This window comes from Sturnira hondurensis, unplaced genomic scaffold, assembly GCF_014824575.4.
Source record: "Sturnira hondurensis isolate 20B ecotype Veracruz unplaced genomic scaffold, ASM1482457v3 Scaffold0001221, whole genome shotgun sequence".
NCBI lineage: Eukaryota > Metazoa > Chordata > Mammalia > Chiroptera > Phyllostomidae > Sturnira > Sturnira hondurensis.
The window spans coordinates 6,607,403-6,627,703 of record NW_028073852.1 but is presented as its reverse complement, the minus strand read 5'-3'; the positions used below and the strand labels follow the sequence as shown (position 1 = coordinate 6,627,703).

The 20,301-nt window shown below is 46.3% G+C and overlaps 2 protein-coding genes across 4 annotated transcripts in view; one reads left to right on the top strand and one right to left on the bottom strand.

Annotated features, from left to right (window-relative positions):
- Positions 1-6,596, bottom strand: part of DCAKD (dephospho-CoA kinase domain containing) — a 29,328-nt gene extending 22,732 nt beyond the window's left edge. The window contains exon 1 of one of the 2 annotated variants that reach the window (XM_037067320.1): positions 6,397-6,596. The gene's annotated coding sequence lies outside the window, so the exon portion shown is untranslated. The remainder of the gene's footprint in view (positions 1-6,396) is intronic. The other variant, XM_037067330.1, reaches the window with a different exon arrangement.
- A 190-nt stretch (positions 6,597-6,786) lies between these two features.
- NMT1 (N-myristoyltransferase 1) overlaps positions 6,787-20,301 on the top strand; it is a 32,527-nt gene continuing 19,012 nt past the window's right edge. Inside the window, exon 1 of one of the 2 annotated variants that reach the window (XM_037067289.1) lies at positions 6,787-6,949. In XM_037067289.1, the coding sequence (XP_036923184.1) occupies positions 6,819-6,949 (131 nt within the window). In that variant the 5' untranslated portion in view covers positions 6,787-6,818. Of the gene's footprint in view, positions 6,950-7,175; positions 7,248-20,301 lie in introns of those variants that run through there. The other variant, XM_037067298.1, reaches the window with a different exon arrangement.

Here is a 20,301-nt window from a genome sequence, read left to right as displayed (position 1 = left end):
CCACTTAGGTTCCTACTATCTGGTCTGCAGTTAAATGATATCCTCTGACTCCCACCTATGACCTGTGCACCAATCATTGAGCTTACTCTACATTTCCCCTTTGTTCCCAACTTAAGCTGTGTTTCTACTTTGTCAGAGAATGCTCTTCAACTCTTAGCTCCATATTTGTTTCAGTCTCAGATTTATAATTAAACCTATTCAATTTTCATTGTCTGTTCCTTTGCCAAAATTTTCCAATCATCTCTTTTTAAAAAATATTTTATTTCTTTATCTTTAGAGCGAAGGGAAGAAGAGAGGGAGAGAAATATCAATGTATGGTTGCCTCTCATGTGTCCCCTGCTGGGAACTGGCCTGCAACCCAAGCATGAGCCCTGACTGGGACTTGAACCATGATCCTTTGGTTCGCAGGCCCAGGCTCAATCCACTGAACACCAGCCAGGGCAATCATCTCTTAATTGGATGAAACTTTACCCCTAATAGAATCTTCAGCAAGAGCTCTTGAATAGAAAACTTCTTGAGTTCTGAAAGTTTAAAACAGAAATTCTTAGCGCACACTTTTTACTTGAGTTTTTAAAAATGTTTCTTCACTCTTACTTTCTACAACCCTGTTGTGTAGTTGATGCCACCTGTTTTTCATTTTTTTAAATAAGTTTTTATTTTTCAATTAGTTTCAGTACAATATATTCAACCCATATAAATGATTAGACATTTACATAATTTATGAAGTGCTCACCCCAATAAATCTAGTACCCATCTGACACCATAATATTTAACAATTACTTAATAGTGGCCCCAAAGCCCAAGAGTAGTGATGCTGGCAATTCAGATACACCAAAGAGAAGCTGTAAAGTGTTTTCTTTTAGTGAAAAGGTGTGTATGTACAAGAAAAAACACAGCATACATAGTTGGTACTCTGCGGTTTCAGGCGTCCACTGGGAGTACTGGAAAGTGTCCCCCACGGATAAGGGGAGGCTACTACACATAAAAGCATCTAATGGTGCCTCACATCCAGTAGGTGGTCCTTAATGAACTCCTGCCCTGACTCCTTTCTCCCTCCCTCAACTGTACTCCTGCGCTCTGCTTCCTTTAAGGTAGAATGTCTATACCTGAAGGAATAATGTCTACCTTCACCCTCAGTATTCCCAGCACGCTGGGGTCCAGTACACTGAGGAATGAAGTAATTCGACATCTTCCTCTGCTCACTTCAGTTACTGAGACCTTTCTCCTTGACGTCAACAGCACCGGTGGCACCACCCACTACACAGGATTGCACCTCGTGATCACAGGGCCCATTCGGTCCAAACACCTTTTCGGTGTTTGACTCTCCTCCACACCATCTTTCCTGTTGGTACTTGGATACGTCCAGTGTTGGGAGGGAACTCCCTCGCTGATTTGGAGACAACTTCATCCTGTCTTCGAAGTCTAGTCCTGTCAGAAAGCTCTTCCTTAGATCATTCCCACTTCTGATCCATGGGGCCACATGGAACAATTCTAATACCTATCCCACAGAACCAGATCGAACGGCTCGGTCCCCTTCCTGCATCAGACAGCTTACAGATACCCGAGGTGTGTGGTTCTGAACGTTTCCCTACTGCAGACATACCAGAGGGATGATACCCAGATCCCCATCAGTACCAGTGGGCGTTCCGCCTTCTCGCGGCATCCTCATGGCCCAGTCTGTCAACAGCAGCTGCACCAGGCTCTGGCACGGCCCCAGAGGAAAGGCTGCAGGGCTGCTGCGAGCGTTGCCGACACCGAGGCTTTCTCAGCTCGCACACAAAGCCTCCATTATTCGGGGCCGCACCAGTGAACTCTGAGCTGGTTCTAGCTGCGCACACGATCGCACTTTATCCCGACAATGACCTGCATCTCGGTCACCTCTATGTCCTGGGCCTCCAGTGTGACGCCTGGAATAGAGAGCTGCCCCAAGTTGTGCGTGATGAGCAACCCTCTGCATCCAGGAGGGATGACTTCTTTGACTCCTGGTTCGTAAAATTAAACTTACTTCTCAGATGTTTATTTTAAATAAATATTAATGTGCAATTAAACTTACACTGTACCTCACAAATACCATTAATATTTATCCTTTATTAAACAGCTTCAAAAAAAAAATCCTAAAGGTTGTCACCAACTAGAAGATGAAGTCCAAACTCCTCAACCTGCAACTTACGGCCTTCTATAACTCGGCCCCTGACCACTGGGGATGTCTCACCACATGCCTGTTAGGAAAGGCCGAGGAGAATGGGAATTTAGTTATTGCACCAGACTTTTTGTTAAAACACCGGGTTCGAGTCTAGGCTCTCACTAAGTAGCCGTGAAACTTTGGGCAAATCACCAAACTTACAGTTTTCTCATGGTAAAACAGTACTAACGCCTGCGCTGCTCATTGTGGAGGGTCGAACAAGGCAGCTGACATTAGGGGTCAGAGGAGACCATGTGTTAGTGCATTTTGTGGGCGGTGCAGAATTGTGCAGATATCAGGGGTGACTACAGTGTGTTCCGGCCTCGACCCTTTGCTTGTATCATTTCTGCCCCCTGACGGCTTTATCCCTTCTTTCTTACCATTCACTCACTCACACATTAATTAATGCAACAAATGGAGGGCCTACGGGGTGCTGGCTCAAGGGATACAGCGGTAAGGAAAATACAGATACAGATACAGCGGCAGTCTGTTCTCTGCCCCCACACAATGTGGGGTCTTGTGAGGGGAAATGTTTACAAACAAAAGTAAAGCTGTGACTTAAGCTTAGGAGTGAGTCTATAGGGCCTGCCCTCAGAGACTACAATGGAGGGTGCAGGAATTAAGCTGTCTTCAAGGTCATGTTCAGTGTGCTTTTTCCAGGAAGCCTCTCCTAACGATGCTGCCCCAGAGTTTTACCCCTTGCCCTGCCCCCAACTTCAATGAACTTATCTATCTAGCTCATTTCATCACATCCCATCAGGCCTTGTTACAATACTTTCTTTTCAAGTGAGCCTGGTTTTCAGGACTTCACCAGCAGAAGGCTGGACCCATTGTGCTCCAGGCTCAGGTGTCAGGGGATGTCATAGGAAGGAAGGGTGCCCTTCCTGAAAACGAGCTGTGGCAGAGACAGGACACTGCCTAAGACCATTTCCCCACCCCTCATTTCGTAACTGAGCCCACCAGCCCTGTTCTTTTTGGGAGGAGAAAAACTCTTCCCGGGACATCCAGTCGGCTCCCTGGAGTACCATCTTCCAACAAAAACAGGATCGCATCTGGCCCCAGCTAACAATCATCCTTGGTGCCCGGGTCTTCAGGACAATGCCCAAACTCCTCAGCCCGGCATCCACATGCCCCTAGGGTCTGACTCCCGCCCGCTCTCCAGCCTCAGCATCCCAAATGCTCCTGCTGGAAGCTCCAGTCGCAGCATTCTTCCTGCAGTACCTCGAAAGCACCCTATGCGCAGGCACACAGACTTTGCAGACCTTCACCCTGAATATCCACTCCGGTTCGTCTGCTTCCCCTGTGAAAACAGGCTGTCTTTTCCTCCAGGACCCCTCTCTCCACATTAAGAGTCCCTTCTGCTACATCCTGTGCCCCGCACTGTCCTATACACTATTCTGTAACAGTCTGGGTGCTGACCGACCCACGGAAGGAAGCCAGGGTGGGGACTGTGTTGTTAGCCCTGTTCTCTAGGCCCTGACATTATGAGTTTTTCTTTGATTATTAACAGTAGTGATGCTGACTTCCTGGGAAGGGAAATGATTTATAGGTTTTGACAGTCCTAGACACTTTACAGAGAGTTTTGTGTACACTGTCTCATTTTACAGATGACAGTATTCAGGCTCAGAGAGGTTAAATGACTTGCGTAAGGTCACTCATCAGGCAAAGGCAGAGCCAAGATTTAGAACCCAGGCAGGTCTCATAATCACTCTGACCTATTGGGCCCAGGAACCGCAACGGGATAAAAGAGGTGTCCTCACCAGGAGCAGATTCTTCCAGAATCTGCAGTTTCACGGGCACATTCCTCAGTCACCCTCTGGGCCCTCCTGGGCCCCACTTCCTTCTTATAACGCTCCTGCCAGGACAGGTGGGTGAGAGGAGCCAGCAGAGCCAGATGGGGGAATCCTGCTCTTCTAGTGTGATGAGGTGCTCGGAAAGCGGGGAATGTTTACCTTGGAAAAAATAAGAATATTAGGGACGCAGCTATTAATTGTAGAATATGGAAAAACTACCTATAAGGACACAGGATTATATGTTTCTACATAACCCTGCAAGGCAGAACTTGGCCAATTTTCCACCAATGAGAGCTGTCTGAAAGAGGAAGCCTGTCTCTTAGGAGGGAGTGGGGAAGAACAAATGGGAGCCATTTGTAGGCCAAATGTAGGAAACTCTATATTGCACTGTGACTGTAAGCTCCTAAGTAGACTTAGGCACCAAAATCGCATATGGTAATATTCAGTTATCAAGTGGTCATTTAAAAAAAAAAGTCACATATACTCTATTTAATTTTTAAAAACAAAAATTTTAAACTTTATTATAGAGAAATCATGGACCCAACAAAATCTGTGAGGATTCTAACTTGAAAAGTCCTAAGAGAGAGGGAGTAAGAGCCTCTCTTAGACCCCTTCTCATTCTGAACTTCTCAGAGATGCTGGGTTCCAGAACTTTGGCCTTGAATTCGCATTCATTTGCATTGTGAGCTCCATTAGGGTTCCACTGCCTGCCCGTCTCTCCGGAAAGGCTTGCCACCGGGCAAAAACTGCTCAGTTTGCAGTAGCTCGCAGGGCAGGATGTCTTACTTAAGCTTTAAACTACGAGAATGGCGGGGTCCAGAGAAACCAGCACCTTTATTCCCTCTGTCATGTGTCATTAGCCTTCACTTAACCTCTGTGTCTGTGAGAAAAGAAAACAAGAGGCTGGAAACTAGAACACCAGACGTGGGTTCTGGTTCTGCAACTAGATATCATTGTGATTTTTCTTTTCTTCTTTTGCAAGCACAATTTTCTTCAAGTCCCCTTCCCTACCTACTTCACAAGGTCCCATAAGCTACAACAGGTGAAACTAACACAGGTGAAACTAAACCTTACTGTTATCATCTCTGACCTCCTCCAGTTGCCTGCAGCTGCAAGGAAGGTGGCCCGGAGACAGGAGTGCAGAGGTCAGCGCTCAGCCTGAGCAGCTGTCTTTGACTGCCTTCCAAAGTCAAATATAAATCATTGGAGATTACCTGATTTGGATCATATTTACTTCTGCTCTTGCCACTGATATAAAAACTAAGAGCTGACATTTAGCTCTGTTTTATCTGTTTCCCTAAGGCAGAGGGGAGGTGTTTCTTACCATGGTGAACGTTTTCCCAAAGCAAAGATCATTTCCCTTTTTGGCCAAGAAGTTCTCTGCTGTCACGAAGTTCCTTCCCTCACCACCCACCACAACCCAACCTGAGCGGGAAACCTTGGAACCAGAACCACGTCTTTGGGCCGTCTCCTCAAAACTCAGGAGTATCAGAGCACACTTTCGATTTTCAGCAGAAGCTGCATTTCTCTGCTTTGCAGACTATCCATCTGAATAAAGTTTCTAAAAAAACAAACGAGCCCTGGTGTGGCTCAATGGATTGAGCACGAACCAGAGGATCACAGTTCCATTCCCAGCCAGGGCACATGCCTGGGTTGCAGGCCAGTTCCCAGCAGGGGACACACCAGAGGCAACCGTACATTGATGTTTCTCTCCCTCTGTTCTTCCCTTCCCCTCTGAAGATAAAATAAAAAAATTTAAAAACAAACAAACGAAACTCAGGAGTGATTAGAAAATCGCAATAAGACCCAAGAGACTGAGGCCTGTGGTCAGGGCTAAACATAGATCGAGATGTTGCAATTACCTTCCAATACCCGTTTTCCTCGGGCAGGTGTATGAGACAATGGAATTTTCGTAGTGGTAAAGAATTAAGCGAGCCTAAGGGCAGACAGATTAAGATTTATATACCGATTTTGCCACTTATTAGCTATGTGACTGCAATTTACTAATTAACCTGAGCCACATTTCTTCGTCTGTAAAAATAAGGGGGGAGATAGAGCCCACATGCTAGGTTTGCTGAGATTAAAAAAGAAGCTCAAAAATCTTTACCACAGAGCCAGGTATGTAAGGGCTCAATTAAAAGAGTGATTGTGGAGGGCTGCTGCGGAGAATGAAAGGGACGCTACATGCGGAAGAACTTCGTGGACCGGTACCTGGAGGTCCAGAAAAGGGAAGGCCTGACGGGGCAGTCTCCTGGGTCTGAACCAGGGCTCCACACACGACCATCCGCCATCTCTCGTGAGGCCTTAAGGAAGGCGGCCAGGAGCCAACCTGGCTTCTCGCAGAAAAGCCCCACCAAGAAGGCCCGATGCATTCACGCTGCCGGTGGGGCACGCCCGCGGGTCTCAGGCTCTCTTACTTACCCGGAAATGGTAACAGTCCTTAACGGCAGTCAGTAACGGCTTACCTTTGGCCCGGGCACTAGCAAGGGCAGGCTGAGGTCAAAGCTTGGATTTTGGAGCCTCCACCATCAAAACCCCTAAACGAGCATAGAACTACAAATCCCAGAATGCTACACGATCCGCGGGGTCGCGAGGTCAGCCCTCAAAGCGCGGCCGAACGCAGAGGACTTCCGAGCGCTGCTGGCCCCCGACCTAGGACAGCGTCCCCTCGTAATTTCTGGGTATTGTAGTTCACTTTGTTCTGGTTTCCCGGGATGAGCCGCGCCTACTTACGGCTCCCTTCGCCACAAAAACTACAAAACCCAGAATATAGCGCCAGTTCCCCTCGTCCAATAGGAGCCCCCTATGTAGCGAGGCTTGGAGGCCGGCCCTCGGAACAGAAGATGGCGGACGAGAGTGAGACAGCAGTGAAGTCGCCGGCTCCTCCGCGGCAGCAGATGATGGAAGGGAACGGAAACGGCCATGAACACTGCAGCGATTGCGAGAACGAGGAGGACAACAGCTACAACCGGGGGTAACGAGATCCTCGGAGTTCAACTCCTGTCCAGCTTCCTACAACCTGGGTCTCTGGGGTGCGGGGAAGTCACCGGGAGCTTAGTGTAACCCCACCCCCATATTCTTATTGGCTGAGACCTTAAGATCCTGCCCGGCGATTGGGTTTTGCCCTTGTCGTTTACCAGTGGTGGATGCCTAGTATATTAAGGGTCAGAGACGTTCAATACTTTTATTATATAAAAGTTCTTCTGTGTGCGCTTCAGGCTCGTCCTGGGAAAAGATCTTGTAGGATGGTGGTTTTAGATGGCACAACACAGGTCAGTATAACAGTACAGTTCAGAGGGAATGTTAACTTAGGTATTGTGTGAACAACGTGATCAGCAGTGAGTAATAAAACATTTCGCTGCAGTTCGTTCATCTTCAATGAGGAAATTCAGGCTATAAAACCATAATTATGTTGTAAAATGTCGCTACCAGAGAATCTCAAAATATAAACTCACCTTATAAACTCTGCGTAATTACTGTATAATAATGTTTTGAGGTATACAGTGCCTGTTGCTCCAAATCCGTGTTTCCTGAACGATATATAATTAGGTCGTCCAGCATATGGGTTCTGTTACGCTTGCAAAGTAGCCTCAAGCTTCAAGAAATTGAGTAACGCTTCTTGGAGCGTTATTTGAAGGTGGGTTTAACACTGCATCTCCCGTACTTTAGGGTGTTGCCTACTAGTTACTGTTCCTTCCGCAGCAAAAATGTTTCGAGTGTTCAGTTCTGTTCCCAAAGCAGTTTTCACTCTCGTAAGCCACACCCTATCATTCCTCTTTCTTCAGTTTTACAGCGGCTGGAGCAGGCGCTCGCTCTATCTATATATGTTTTTTTAAAGGTAAAGTCAGGAGAGACTGTTTTAGATGTATAACTTCCACTGAGTCTGCTCTGATTTTCGTGGCCATCTTGTCATTTGCAGTATTAATGGTATTCTGGAGGTAAGGTAGAAGGTTGAGATCTTTGGATGAACTTTTTAGAAAATCCTGCTATCTCTTAGAGATGGGAAAACATAGGATTACTAAAGCGGTTTATAATCGACCAGTGATGAATGAACCTTTAGGTTAAAAGATCTCTTATGTTATTTTTTTAAATTAGCTTATTTTTTAATGTATTGATTGAGAGAGAAAGATACATCCATTTGTTTTTCTACTTATTTATGCATTCATTCTTGGCTCATTCTTTTGTGTGCCCTCGGGGAGATTAAACTGGCAACTCTGGCACATTGGTAGGACATTCGGTCAGAGGAACAGGAAGCTTGTTACATTTGATTTTATAAGACTGTGTTCTTTTGGTGTAACTCCCAACAGATCTAATCTGGTAAAAGCCTAATTTTGAAGTTCGAGATTCCTAAGAATGAAAGAACTGAGAAAGAGGAAGTAGGAGGAACAGGAAGAAGGGGAAGTGTATCCCTTCTGAATGGAGATCCCACTCATGAATGGGAGTTGTTGATTAGTCATTTCAGAAGTAAAAGTTTCTTTGCTCTTTGTGTAGTTTCTTTGCTTTTTGTGTAGTTACATTTATTTTTTTTTTCTGCTAAGCTGTTGCTCTGACCAGTGTCTGCAGCTCTTTAATGGGTTTTGTTCTCTGTAATCTGAATCATTTTGCAGAACTGCTTGGCAGAAAGCTCTGTTTTATTGACGTATGACAACGTGGTAACCTTAGAAAACTGAAGGTGTTTCTCTTTTCAGTGATTTTGTTTCATGTGGGGTTGTGGTCTGGGTGAACAGACCCTGAACCTGGAGGCCTTTCTGATAAACGAATTTGGAGGTGGCAGGTGGGGAACAGAGGACCCACCTAGAACACAGAGTCTAGTTCCGGCGCTTAGGTTCGGAGGGAGAGTCAGCATTTTTCTGTTAGTCCTCGGAGTACGGGGTGTTGGGAAGAGGCTGTGGGGCTTGGTGGGAAAGTGCAGGCTGGGGAGTCATTCAAAACCTGCTTCTGACACTGAATAGTCCTGTGACCTTGGGAAAGTTACTTAACCCTTCAGTTGTAGGGATTAAGTGAGATAATGTCTGGAATGCAGTCTTCCCCCTCCCTCCTAGTTTTTCTTCAGCTCTTTCCTGTCCTCCTTCCAGCTTGCCTCCCTGCCCTTACCACACACAGTAGGCTTTGTAGCTTTTGTCTTAACACTGGTTAAGTGACACAGGTGTCCAGTCCTTGCCTCACCTGGCTGTGAGGTGCCTGAGAAGAGGGTTGCGTGTCTTTGCAATGCCTGGTACTTCGCTTGCATTAATGAGTATTTGCTGGCTGGATGAATGGCCAGTGTTAAAGTTCTTAGCCCAGTGTTAGTGGAGTTTCGATTCTCCTCACTGATGGGAAGGATGTCAGATTTTTCCTATACACTTTCTTTCCCCAAATAAGTCTCGTTGTAAACCTTATTACAGCTTTTGTGAAATACCTACAGAAACCAAAGATCCTTGAATTTACTGTGGAATTCCAGCTTTCCACTGCTTTTTGGCTTCTTGAACATTTTATTGTCTTATATTATTTAAAATGTTTTCAGAAAAATTTTTGAATTCAATGAGAGCATTTCCTTTTGATGTGAGTGATTCTCAAGCATAATAGGCAATTAGCTAATGGGGGTCCAAACCAGCTCTCTTCGGCGTTTCTTTCAGGGTGGGTTCCCAGTGCTTTGTAGTGATGGAATGAACTACCTTCGTGCCCTGGAATAGTAGGAAATTGGTTGTGCTGGCTTCCTAGGTTCCTTCTTGTGTATAAGTTTGGTTCTTGACTTTTCTTGTCATGCGTTTCTCCCCTGACTAAACATTGGGTGAGTATAAATTTCCTATGTACATAAGAACATAGGTGTGCTCATGTGTACATATATAGCACATGTGTGTATAGTGTAGATGCATCTGTCTGCAGTTTTTCTGTCAGCTGTTGTTTTCAGAATTCACTCAGCAGAGGAAAGGGGCAGCATTTTCACCGAGGTTATCTGCCTGACGTGGCCAGTCCTAACAACGGGACAGGCAGACCAAGGTGACCTGTGTGCCACATCCTCCTGCAGGTCGTGCTTCATCTGTCGGGTTTAATTTGCCTGCTTGTTTTTAGTGAAAAGCTTTCCAAGAAGTATCACTAAAGAATAAACCTTGTCAGCTGGCAGATTGTTTTTGACCTCTCTTTGTGGGCCTTGGTCTTGTGACTTCTCCTGGCCGAGATTGTATCAATCCGTTGGGGTGCGCCGGGGAAAACAAGCTGCAGGAGGCATCCCGGGGAGAGGGGTTAACGTGGGGGTGGTTGTTGCAGGTGGTGGGGACCAGTCTTGTTGCTGGTGATGTTGTCTACGAAATGGCACCAGTTGTTACCAGAGAGGTTGGACCTTGGTTCGTGAGTTTGGTGAAGAAAACATTCAGATGCAGGAATTCATATTATGAGAGAAAATTACAGAGGTGGTAGAAGTGAGCCAGCTGGGCTGCGTAGGCTCAGGAAGCAAGTCACAGAAGCAGAAGGAAGGCCTGTGGAGCTCTGGAGAGAGAAAGGCCAAGATAACACTCCTGGGGGAAGGGGAGGGGGCAGGAGAGGGGAAGGAAAGGTGCGGGCGTGTTCCCAGAGGGAAAGTGCACTCAGCTGGGGGATTTTAATTTTTTTAAGATTTTAATTATTTATTTTTAAATAAAAAGAGGAAAGGAGGGAGAGAGACAGAAACTTCGATGTGCATGTGCAAGAGAAACAGATCAGCTGCCTCTCACATGCCCCCAACCGGGGACTTGGGGACTGGCCGGCAGCCCAGGCCTGTGCCCTGACTGGGAATCAAACCAGCAACCTTTCAGTTTGCAGTCTGGTGCTCAACCCACTGAGCCACACCAGATGGGGCAGATTTTAATTTTGGAGCACCAAATAGGTAGTTTATCTGAGTGTTTGGAACAGGAAAGAACCTTTAAACCATTTTGTTCCTAGGAGTCTTTTGGAATTTGTCGTGCAGTGTCGTCCATACCATAGAGACACTGATAAGCCCAGGGGTGAAGAACCTTTGGTAAGGGGCGTCTACTCTCCGCCCTGTTCCCTCACTCACCCATGGGGCGGGGTAAGGCGAAGTTTTCCTCGCTTCCTAATCGTGAGTTATCCCTTATGAATAAACTTACGAGAAAAGAAAGGTCTTTTTGAAAGGAATTCCATAGGCTAGCCTTATTTGCTTTTTTTCTTATTGTTCATATGCTTCAAGAATGATTCTTTCTGTATTTATTTGACGGCTTATGGCTGCATCTAGCTCTTGGCAAGAAGAAATCTTTTTAGTTTCTTTTTCCTTAATCTCTTCCTTCAGCTTTGATTTTTCAAAACTAGATCAAAGCAGAAATGAAAAGAGAAACCTCATCACTGATACCAAATAAGTGTTCTAATTTTATTTCCCAATTAAGTGGCAATTAAAAAGAAACTAATCAAGAGCTGCTTCAAAGAGAAGAGACTGGAAAGCAGAAGAAATGAAAAATAAATGAGAGCCTATTTCAGGGAGATTGCTGCTCATAACTAACCAGTTTTGCTGATTTTTCACATTGTTTAATGGGCTCGCTCCAGAATTTCCCGGCTTTACTGAGTCTGCAGTTAACCCTTTCCCTGTGGTGTCTGTCAAGTTTGGGACCATAGATTCAGTCACATTAGGAGAAGGACTCTTCAGTCCTTCCTCTTTAACTGTTTTTTGAAGGCTGCCCTGCTGGCCTCTCTTCTAATTCCCCGAAGAAGGTGCTTTTGTGGTCGTTGCATGTGAGGCACACCGAAACCTGGTGTTTTCTATGGAGAGTGGCCACACACACGAGAAAGAAACTCAAACTCTTCAACAGGGTTAGTCCTTCGAGTTTTTTCTACTGCTGCTGGCTTTGAGAGGCCCCTGAAAGGATTTACTGTTAGGAGTCCAGTAAATGTTATCTCTTATCTCTTGCTATTATTACTGTGTAGTGGGCGCTCGTACACTGTGCTCAGCCCTTTGCCCCTTTGCATGGATTATCTCAGCTCGCCCTCGCCTATAATTGGTTTAGCTTTGGTAGTGAGGCTTGGGATTTGCATCCCCACCCCTCCCTTTGACACCCTGAAGGACATATTCTGAATTTAGAAATTTCTTTTCCTTACTGTAATTGACTTCTTTTTTTAAAATAGATTTTTACTTATTTATCTTTAGAGGGGAAGGGAAGGAGAGAGGGAGAGAAACATCAATGTGTGGTTGCCTCTCATGCATCCCCCACTGGGAACTGGCCTGCAACCCAGGCATGTGCCCTGACTGGGAATTGAACCTTGTTCCTTTGGTTCGTAGGCCCGTGCTCAGTCCAGTGAGCTACACCAGCCCGGGCTGTAATTGACTTCTTTATCCTGTCTCTGAGAGAGTGAGTTTTGTCTTTGGATGTATTCCATAACCCATGGACTTCCCCTAAGGGGAATACCAGTTGGTGATGGAGGTGGCTGGCCCCTTTAAACTTTCCTTGATGGACCAATATCTATTTCAGGGGTCATTTTAGGGTGTGAAATTGCTGCCAGCATTGAGACATTTTTCAAAAAATTACTGAAAGATGGTCTCTGAATAGCATTTGATTTGAACTTTAAGTTGTCAGTTTGCAGTCTGGGTCCCTACACCAACCCAGAGGATGTGGCGTTTACGTTTCTGTCTCATTCCTGTTCTGTTGAGTATTGTCAGAGCTTTTGTGACCCTTAAAAAAAACCCACAAAAAAATCTTTTCCTCCGTGACAGGAATTGACTTTTTCACCCTCGAAACTGTACTAACTACCCAGGAGGGCAGAGGGTGGGAGTAAACACAGTCTTCTGTGATCCCTTCCCACGTCTGCGGTTCTTTTCATAGGCCTCCTAGGGTACCTTGGTGGCTGTACGAAAGTACTTTTGTTTTCCCCATCATGAGGATTCACAAGCAGTGTTTTGTGTAAATAGCTGATGGGTAGGAATTTGCTGAGTGTTCATGAAGTGTGGTCCTTCGATCCCAGCAGTAGGGCGGGTAGGCCAGTGGTACTGATTCATGCCCATGGCTTCTGCCCAGGTACCCCGTAAACGCCGCTGTGATCGTCTCGCTCTGGGCCTGCTGCGTCATATGACAGGACTGCTGTTGAATGTGTATACCTCATGAGTAAATCGGTCTGCAGAAGGATTTCCTGATGTCCGAAAGAACCGAAAGGATGCTAGAGGCTAGATTTATTTAGTAAACTTCTCCAGAAATTTTGAATTTTAGCCCAAAGATTTAATTTCCAGTTTATAGGAGTAGAAAACAAGTGACTGAAGAGGATGAATTTTATTTTCTGAACCCTTTATTTCTGTTTATCTCATGATCAAAAATAAATCTGTGGTCTGTGTTTAAGACATTGGAACCATTTGATGTAGTTACAGTGGAGGAGGAGATAACAAATTTAAGAAAATCGATCATTTAAAATCTTAACCAGCAGCTCAAAAGAGCACAGTATGTCCTATGAAAGCATCACTCAAGATTTTTCCTGACCATCTTTCAAGCTTATCTTTTCAGAGTTTTATTTTAGTCTGTTATACCTGTAAAGCATCCTTCTAGCCTGTGTTTATTGAACTCTCTTCTTAAAAAAATGTTATTGAATTCTTTCACAGAATTTTTTAATTTATTGATTAGGGAGAGAGAAACATTGATTTGTTATTTATATTGAACTCTTTGTTTTATTTATTTATTTATTAAGATTTCATTTATTTATCTTTAGAGGGGAAGGGAAGGAGAGAGGGAGAGAAATATCAATGTATGGTTGCCTCTTGTGTGTCCCCTGCTGGAAACTGGCCTGTAACCCAGGCGCGTGCCCTGACTGGGAATCGAACTGCGATCCTTTGGTTCACAGGCCTGCACTCAGTCCACTGAGCCACACCAGCCAGACATACTGAACTCCTAAAAGAAAAACTTTTTATTGATTGATTAGAGAGAGGGGAAGGAAGAGAGAGAAACGTTGATTTGTTGTTCCATTTATTGCATTCATTTGTTGTTTCTTGTATGTGCCCTGACTGGGGATCGAACCCACAATCACTCTAACCAGCTGAGCTACCTGGCCAGGGCCTGTTGAACTCTTAACTGTGCGCTCGGCTCCACTGGAGGTGCTGTGGGAAACGGCTGTATAACATGTGGTCCCTAGGCTTAGGAAATTTTCATCCCATTGGGAAGCTAGGAAGCAGCACATCATTATATACAAAGTACTGAATTATTTGGGAGATCATCATCTTAAACAAGTCAGAACTCAAGGAGAGCTAGAGGAAGCAGGGGAGGGAGGCTTTCTGTATAAAACGTGGCTCACTTTCCTTATTGCCTTCAAGATCTTCTGATACACAAACATTTGTTTAGGGCCCTGCGTTATGAAACTGTTCTTTCGGCTTTGGAAATGCTCAGGTAAACTCTTACAGGGAATGAGGCTGTCGTGGTGGGAAGAATGGGCCAGGTCTTGAGAGGTCCGTGGCTTTCCCCTGGGTACAGTTGGTTAGTTGGCAGCCAGTTTGCCTCTCATCTTGGGTCTCGGTTTCCTCTTTTGGGAACAGTAGGTTAAGCCAGGTAGCGCTAAGATTTCTTCCAGCTCCGGTGCTTCAGCGCTCAGCTAGCAGCTTGCGGTTCCTCAGCCACGCACCTTCGAGCGGACTTGGTCATCCAGTGGCGTTGAGAGGAGGCCTGTGTTACGGCCCTCACTGTTCATGTGTGGAAGTTTGCTGCTCCTGCTGCTCATCGTCAGCTTGCCCTTCCCTCCTGCCTACTTACAAGCCCTAGCACTGTATTCTTTTTCGAGAAAGGAATGCTGAGGTTTCATTTCCATCTCCTCCCCCAATCCTGACTTTCTATCAGAGCACCGTAGGGTTGCTTCTTACGTGTTTGAAGTTTGAATGTTTTGGCCTTCATTAAAAAAATGACATTTCTTAATTGCTTTTCTTCCATTTGGGGGCCTGTCATTCTGCTCATTTATCCCACATTCACTGGGTTGTTCATTAATGACTTGGTTTGATCAACTTTACTTTAGAATGTAATTTTCCAATTTTTAAGGCAAACCCCCGCCTTCCTTCCCACTGCATGCACACACCAATCCCTACCCCACCCCCAAAAAGGAAGGCAAATTTCACTAATTCTCTGCTCCTTATTTTGGGACGAAATGAACCAAAGTTGGATTTTGATTTGCTGTATTCCAAGGTGTATTAAGATAACTAGCAGGCTTAGAGAGCTCGAGAGACTTGTGTCAATTTGCAGAATCTCAGAATGCCCTGTGACAACTACCCAGTGAGTATGGACTTCACGTCCCTTCAAAAATGATGTTGAGCCCTGGCTGGTGTGGCTCTGTGGACTGAGTGCCAGCCTGCAAGCCAAAGAAAGGATCACCAGTTGATTTCCAGTGAGGGCAGGTGCCTGGGCTGTGTGGGCCAGGTCCCCAGTAGGGGGGGTGTGAGAGGCAACCACACACTGATGATTCTCTTCCTCTCTCCCTCCCTTCCCCTGTGTCTAAAAATAAAGAAATAAAATCTTTTAAAATTTTAAAAACAATGTCGAATTCTTAGAGAAGGGCTAGCCTGGCTTTTGTGGGTTCCTCTGGTTCTTCCCAAATCCAAATTGAGGCCATTTTGTGAAATGATACTGGCTTCCTAATGCTTCTTGAAAACCTACTCTCAATGTCTCTGAGCTTGGTTTCTTGTGAATAATTATAATCACCTTAAAAGCTAACTCTAGTGGGCTCCTCAGAAGTCCCATCTCTGAGTCTGTTTGGGGTGTTGAGTGTAACACCATGGGGGGGGCTCATAGTGTGTTCTCATGGGTGTGGCTCAGTACCTGGTAGCTCAGTAAAGGTGCCTGTAAAAGAACTTCCCTTTGTTCTCCAGTTGGCTTGATGTGCGAGTTGGAACACGATTGTTGCAGTGTCACTCCGTGTGCTAAGTGAAGCCAAGACAAGGAAATGGTTTTAGTTTGGGTCTTGAAGTTTGCCAGGTACTTGTACTAATAGTTTTAAAAAAACAAAAACCCAGAATTCAGCTCAAGATGCTTCCATAAAAATGGGGTGGTTGAGGAGATGGGTGTTAGAGTGGTTCCACTGATTAGTGATTTTGCACACTTGTAAGGATGTCTGCAGTTGAAGAAAGTGATTTCTTCTCCTTATGTGAATGGCGTTTAGTGGTTATCCAGTCGATCAATATATAACAGTATTCACCTTGACCTTTTGGTTCTTTTTTTTACATAGAATATATAAAAAATGGTTCTTACACTAATTCATATCCAGGGACTAGAGAATGCATTCCACAAGCTGAAATGAAAAAGGATTTATAAATTGTATCAACAGTGGGATGCTGGTTTGTCTCCTAACATCAGCGAATTTGTAATGCCGCTTACAATCCTGAGATCAAAGTGAAACTATCTCTGGAATAAGAAAACCACGTAGAGTTGTCATAGGCTACAAATGGGCCTGTGTGTGATAACAAAATTGAGTTATTAAGAGAAAATTATCTTCAGGGCGTGAATGACTTATGATTCAGTTCCTAGTCTTTTTATGGCCTTAGGGCTTTGCTGCATGTCTGATTTTTAGGAGTTCACCTTAAAATCCCCTTCACCCCTCTGAATTGTTACTGGTTTTTCTTCTACATTGTGCCTTCTACGTTTCATTAATATAATTTGTAGGAGGGTACACTTGCAGGTAGACTTCATGACCTTACACTTGCGCTAAAGGAACCTCCAGCTTTCCCTGGCTGGCTCTCCCTGGCTTCACGGTCTTTGCATCAGGGACCCAAGAAGGGGCCTGGCCAGGCGGGGCAGGCAGTCATTCCAGAGCAGCAGGTCGGGGTGGGTAAGCTAGACTGGAACTCGGTGTCATGGACCCAGGGAGAAGTTGGGCTTTCAGGCATGGGAGGGACACGTGGTGAGGCCCACTTCCACAGAGGGGAGTCTCACAGAGGGGAGTCCCTCAGCTGTGAGTCCCACAGAGTTCAGGACGATGCAGAAAGGCTGGGAAGTCAAGGAGATCCAGGAAATACTGGAGGTGACTTTAGTGCACGTGTGAGGTTGTGAAGTCTGGGTGTGAGTGCTGCTTCCCCGGGCGAGGAAGAGACTGGCCTGAAAGTGTCCTACTGCGGAAAGTGGCAGCGCGCGGTTCCAGACTGCCGCCTCCTTGCACGGCGTGACAGGAGAGTTAATGTTCATAATCACCCCAAGTCAGTTTAAGACCATGAAGGCTTTCAGAGTTATAAAGTGAAGCTTAATTGGTATTTACCATAATGTGCGGGAAAGGTATTTTATAATGTCTCAATTCTTTGAAACTTGGTTATCTGGAGTATATGGCTGAAACAGTACAATGAGTTTAGCCGGTCCTGCAGATTAAGGTTCACTGTACTCTCAGATTGGACTCCGGGTTTGAGAAGCTATAAAATACACAGGAGACCACTATGGTTTGTAAGTTTTCTTGTTAATAATGGTGCATCTGAACCTGACAGGACAGCTAAAGTTTCTTGTGTATGAAGTTCAGCTTTGGAAGTATTTGGAGTGAAGTGTAATGTCTGTAACTTACCATGAAAATCATTGAGTAAGGTGGATGAATGAATGGAGGGTTAGATGGACTGACATGTGGTAAAATAAATATAGCAGAAAAACCTAGGATAATTGCAGAATCTAAGTGGTAGATGTGAGTATTTATCATAAAATTCAACTCTTTTGAATCTTTGAAAACTTCTATAATAAAATGGTAGGGGGCACCTCTGCTATTTGTTCTTCGGACTATAAAGACATGTTAGTTGCCTTCACATTTTGTCTCAGGCAACCCAGTTAAGGTGACATTAGCCTCATTTTACAGGTGAGAAAACTAAGGTGCAGAAATGTTGAATAATATGTTCAAGGCCACTCAGGGAGCGGAAGTGAGCTGAGCTGGAACCGAGGTCTCCTGATGGAGGGAGACTGTGTGGTGCAGTGAAAGCAACACCCAGGTCCCATTAGTCGTCATCTTTGGAACAAGGTTTGGAGAAGCAGCCTTTGTTCAGAGAGGTGCTGGAGTCGCCCACCGCCACTCCTACGTGCAGACACACCCAGTCTGCCCCCCTCCCTGCTTATTTCCGCACCAGGTTCCTGTTCTAAGTACCACTAGCATATCTAAAGGGGTCAGAAAGATCTCAATTTGTTGACGCGTTACCCAAAAAATTGGACTGAAGAAACTATGCCTTCATGTCAACTCTAATCACAAGTAATTTACTCTTTCTTTTTAAATCCCTAACCTTGTATATTTCTAGCTCCTGTGGCCCAGGAACACATCTTTATTCAAAAGATGTGAAATCCAGAAAACATGCAGATATCTGAAGAAGGAAAGAACATATTACAATACCTAATTCATAAAAGTTTTGGGAAAAAATTAGCTTCAATAAGCTTAATACTTCTGTGGGCTGTGCAGAGGAGCGTGGGCCAGAGAGTCCCTCTGCTGAAGCCTTCTGGCTCCTCTCTCTGGCCGCCTCTGGGTCTTCACGACCAGAGTGCCAGCAGTGGCTTCATGCCACCCGCCTTCCCAGATGCTCCACTTGCACAGAGCAGCAGGCGGAGCCCTTGGCTGAGCTCCCCTCCGTGGGACAGGTCCAGAGTGCACCCTCTGGTCTGGGAATCCCCAGCGTGGGCACTGGCTCCTTTACCAGGTTTCCACGGATAAGGGACCCCAGCTCCGAGGAGCAGGAGAGATACAGGCCAGAATGCTGTAGGGGAGAGAACACTCTAGAAAGAAAACCCAGTTAGGTGAAATGTTTGCTGTGGAGTAACCCCAAGTGGGACTTTTCTGAACCTCAGAAAATGGGTTCAGCCCTCAGGTGGTCATTCGGATCCCCTCCAGAGCACCTTCTCTGCTCCCTCACCCCTGCCCGTTTCCCCACACAGAGCTTTGTTTTCCCTCAACGCCCATTTCCTTTCCTTACCCCTGAACACATAGACGCTGCCTCTTCCTGTCCAGAGAAAACCTTGATCCTCTCCTGAGCTCTGCCACCCGTGTCACTGGAGTGTGTCTGGGGAGTACCGGAAATGAACTGGGGCATCCCAGCCTCCCAGACAGGAGTCGGCTGTGAAAGCTGCACTGCAGGCCGCTGCCACCCTGGGCTCTTGCCAGAACGATGGATCCACTCGTGGGCTTCCAGGCTGTACTTGTGCTTGACGCCTTTCCCACCTTCTGCCCCGGAAGGGCCAGCTGTTAGAGCGGATGTGCTGGTGACTGAGGAGAAGAGTAGGTAAAGCGGAGGCCACAGTCAGGGCAGGGTGGGGCTTCTCACCTTTGCATGTGCCTGTGGACCGCTAGCAGGGAGGTGCAGGCAAAACAAACGCTGCAGTTGGGACGGCTGGAGGGCTTTTCACCTGCACGCGTGTGCTGGTGGGTGGCCAGCAGGTAGGGGTAAGTCAGGGCATGGGTAGGGCTTCTCCCCAGTGAGAGCCTGTCTGGGTGGCCAGGGGAGCCTCTGGTGGTACGAGTAGGGCTTTCTACCTGCGGGGATGAATTACCTAGAGATGGCCCTGACGCTGGTCACAGGGAAGGGCTGATCCCCAAAGTGAACCCACGTGTGGTTGGCTGGGAGGGAGGGGTAGCTGAATTCACAGTAGGTGGTCTTCAGGGTGGAGTGTCCTTGAGCCAGGCTTGATGGAGCTCCACCTCAAGTTCCAGGAGAGCCCTGGGCAGGCTGCTTTGTGGTGGGGGCCAGCTGGCGTGCTGGGAGGCAGCCACTGCTCGAGAGACTCTCCCATGTTTCATCTTTTTGTTGGGGCTCTTCTTTCGCCCTCTTTCTCCTCTCTCCCATCCCTGGGTCCTGTGACCTTTCCCTCGCCTCTGCTGGCAGTTGCTGGGCTCTCACCCTCTGGATCCTGGGCCTTCTGCCTTCTTCCACTTCTTCCACCCAAGAAAGAAAGCGGGTTTGGGGCCTGAAAATCCAAGAGGGAACCCAGACGAGATGCTGGGCCCCACAGCGTAAGAATCCAGTAGGTGATGATGATGTATCTGACTTTTTAACGAGAGCGTTCCAAGGAGATGGCAGAGCGGCGTCAGTCACTGTTCCCAGCCTGACGAAGCTAGCGACGGCAGTGGTCGGGGAACAGGCCACGGGGTGAACCTGAACATTCATCAGTCAGATGGAGAAATCCCAGAATCAGAACTGCTATCCTGAAATCAACAAGAACTGGAAGAACATTGGGGAGCAAATGGGTTGAAAATGTCAAAGAATCAGTATAATGTATGATTTGTCTGTCAGTAAAGATAATGAGACACAATACAGAAACAATAAGAAACAGTGGGAGACGTGAATGTGGCCAAGGAACTTTGCTGCACTCGCTGGATGTGTCTCCAGGAGGGAAAAGGGCCCGAGGAGGCCCCATCACCATGCTCACGCGCATGCCCACGGCGCATGTGATCTCTGGGCGGGAA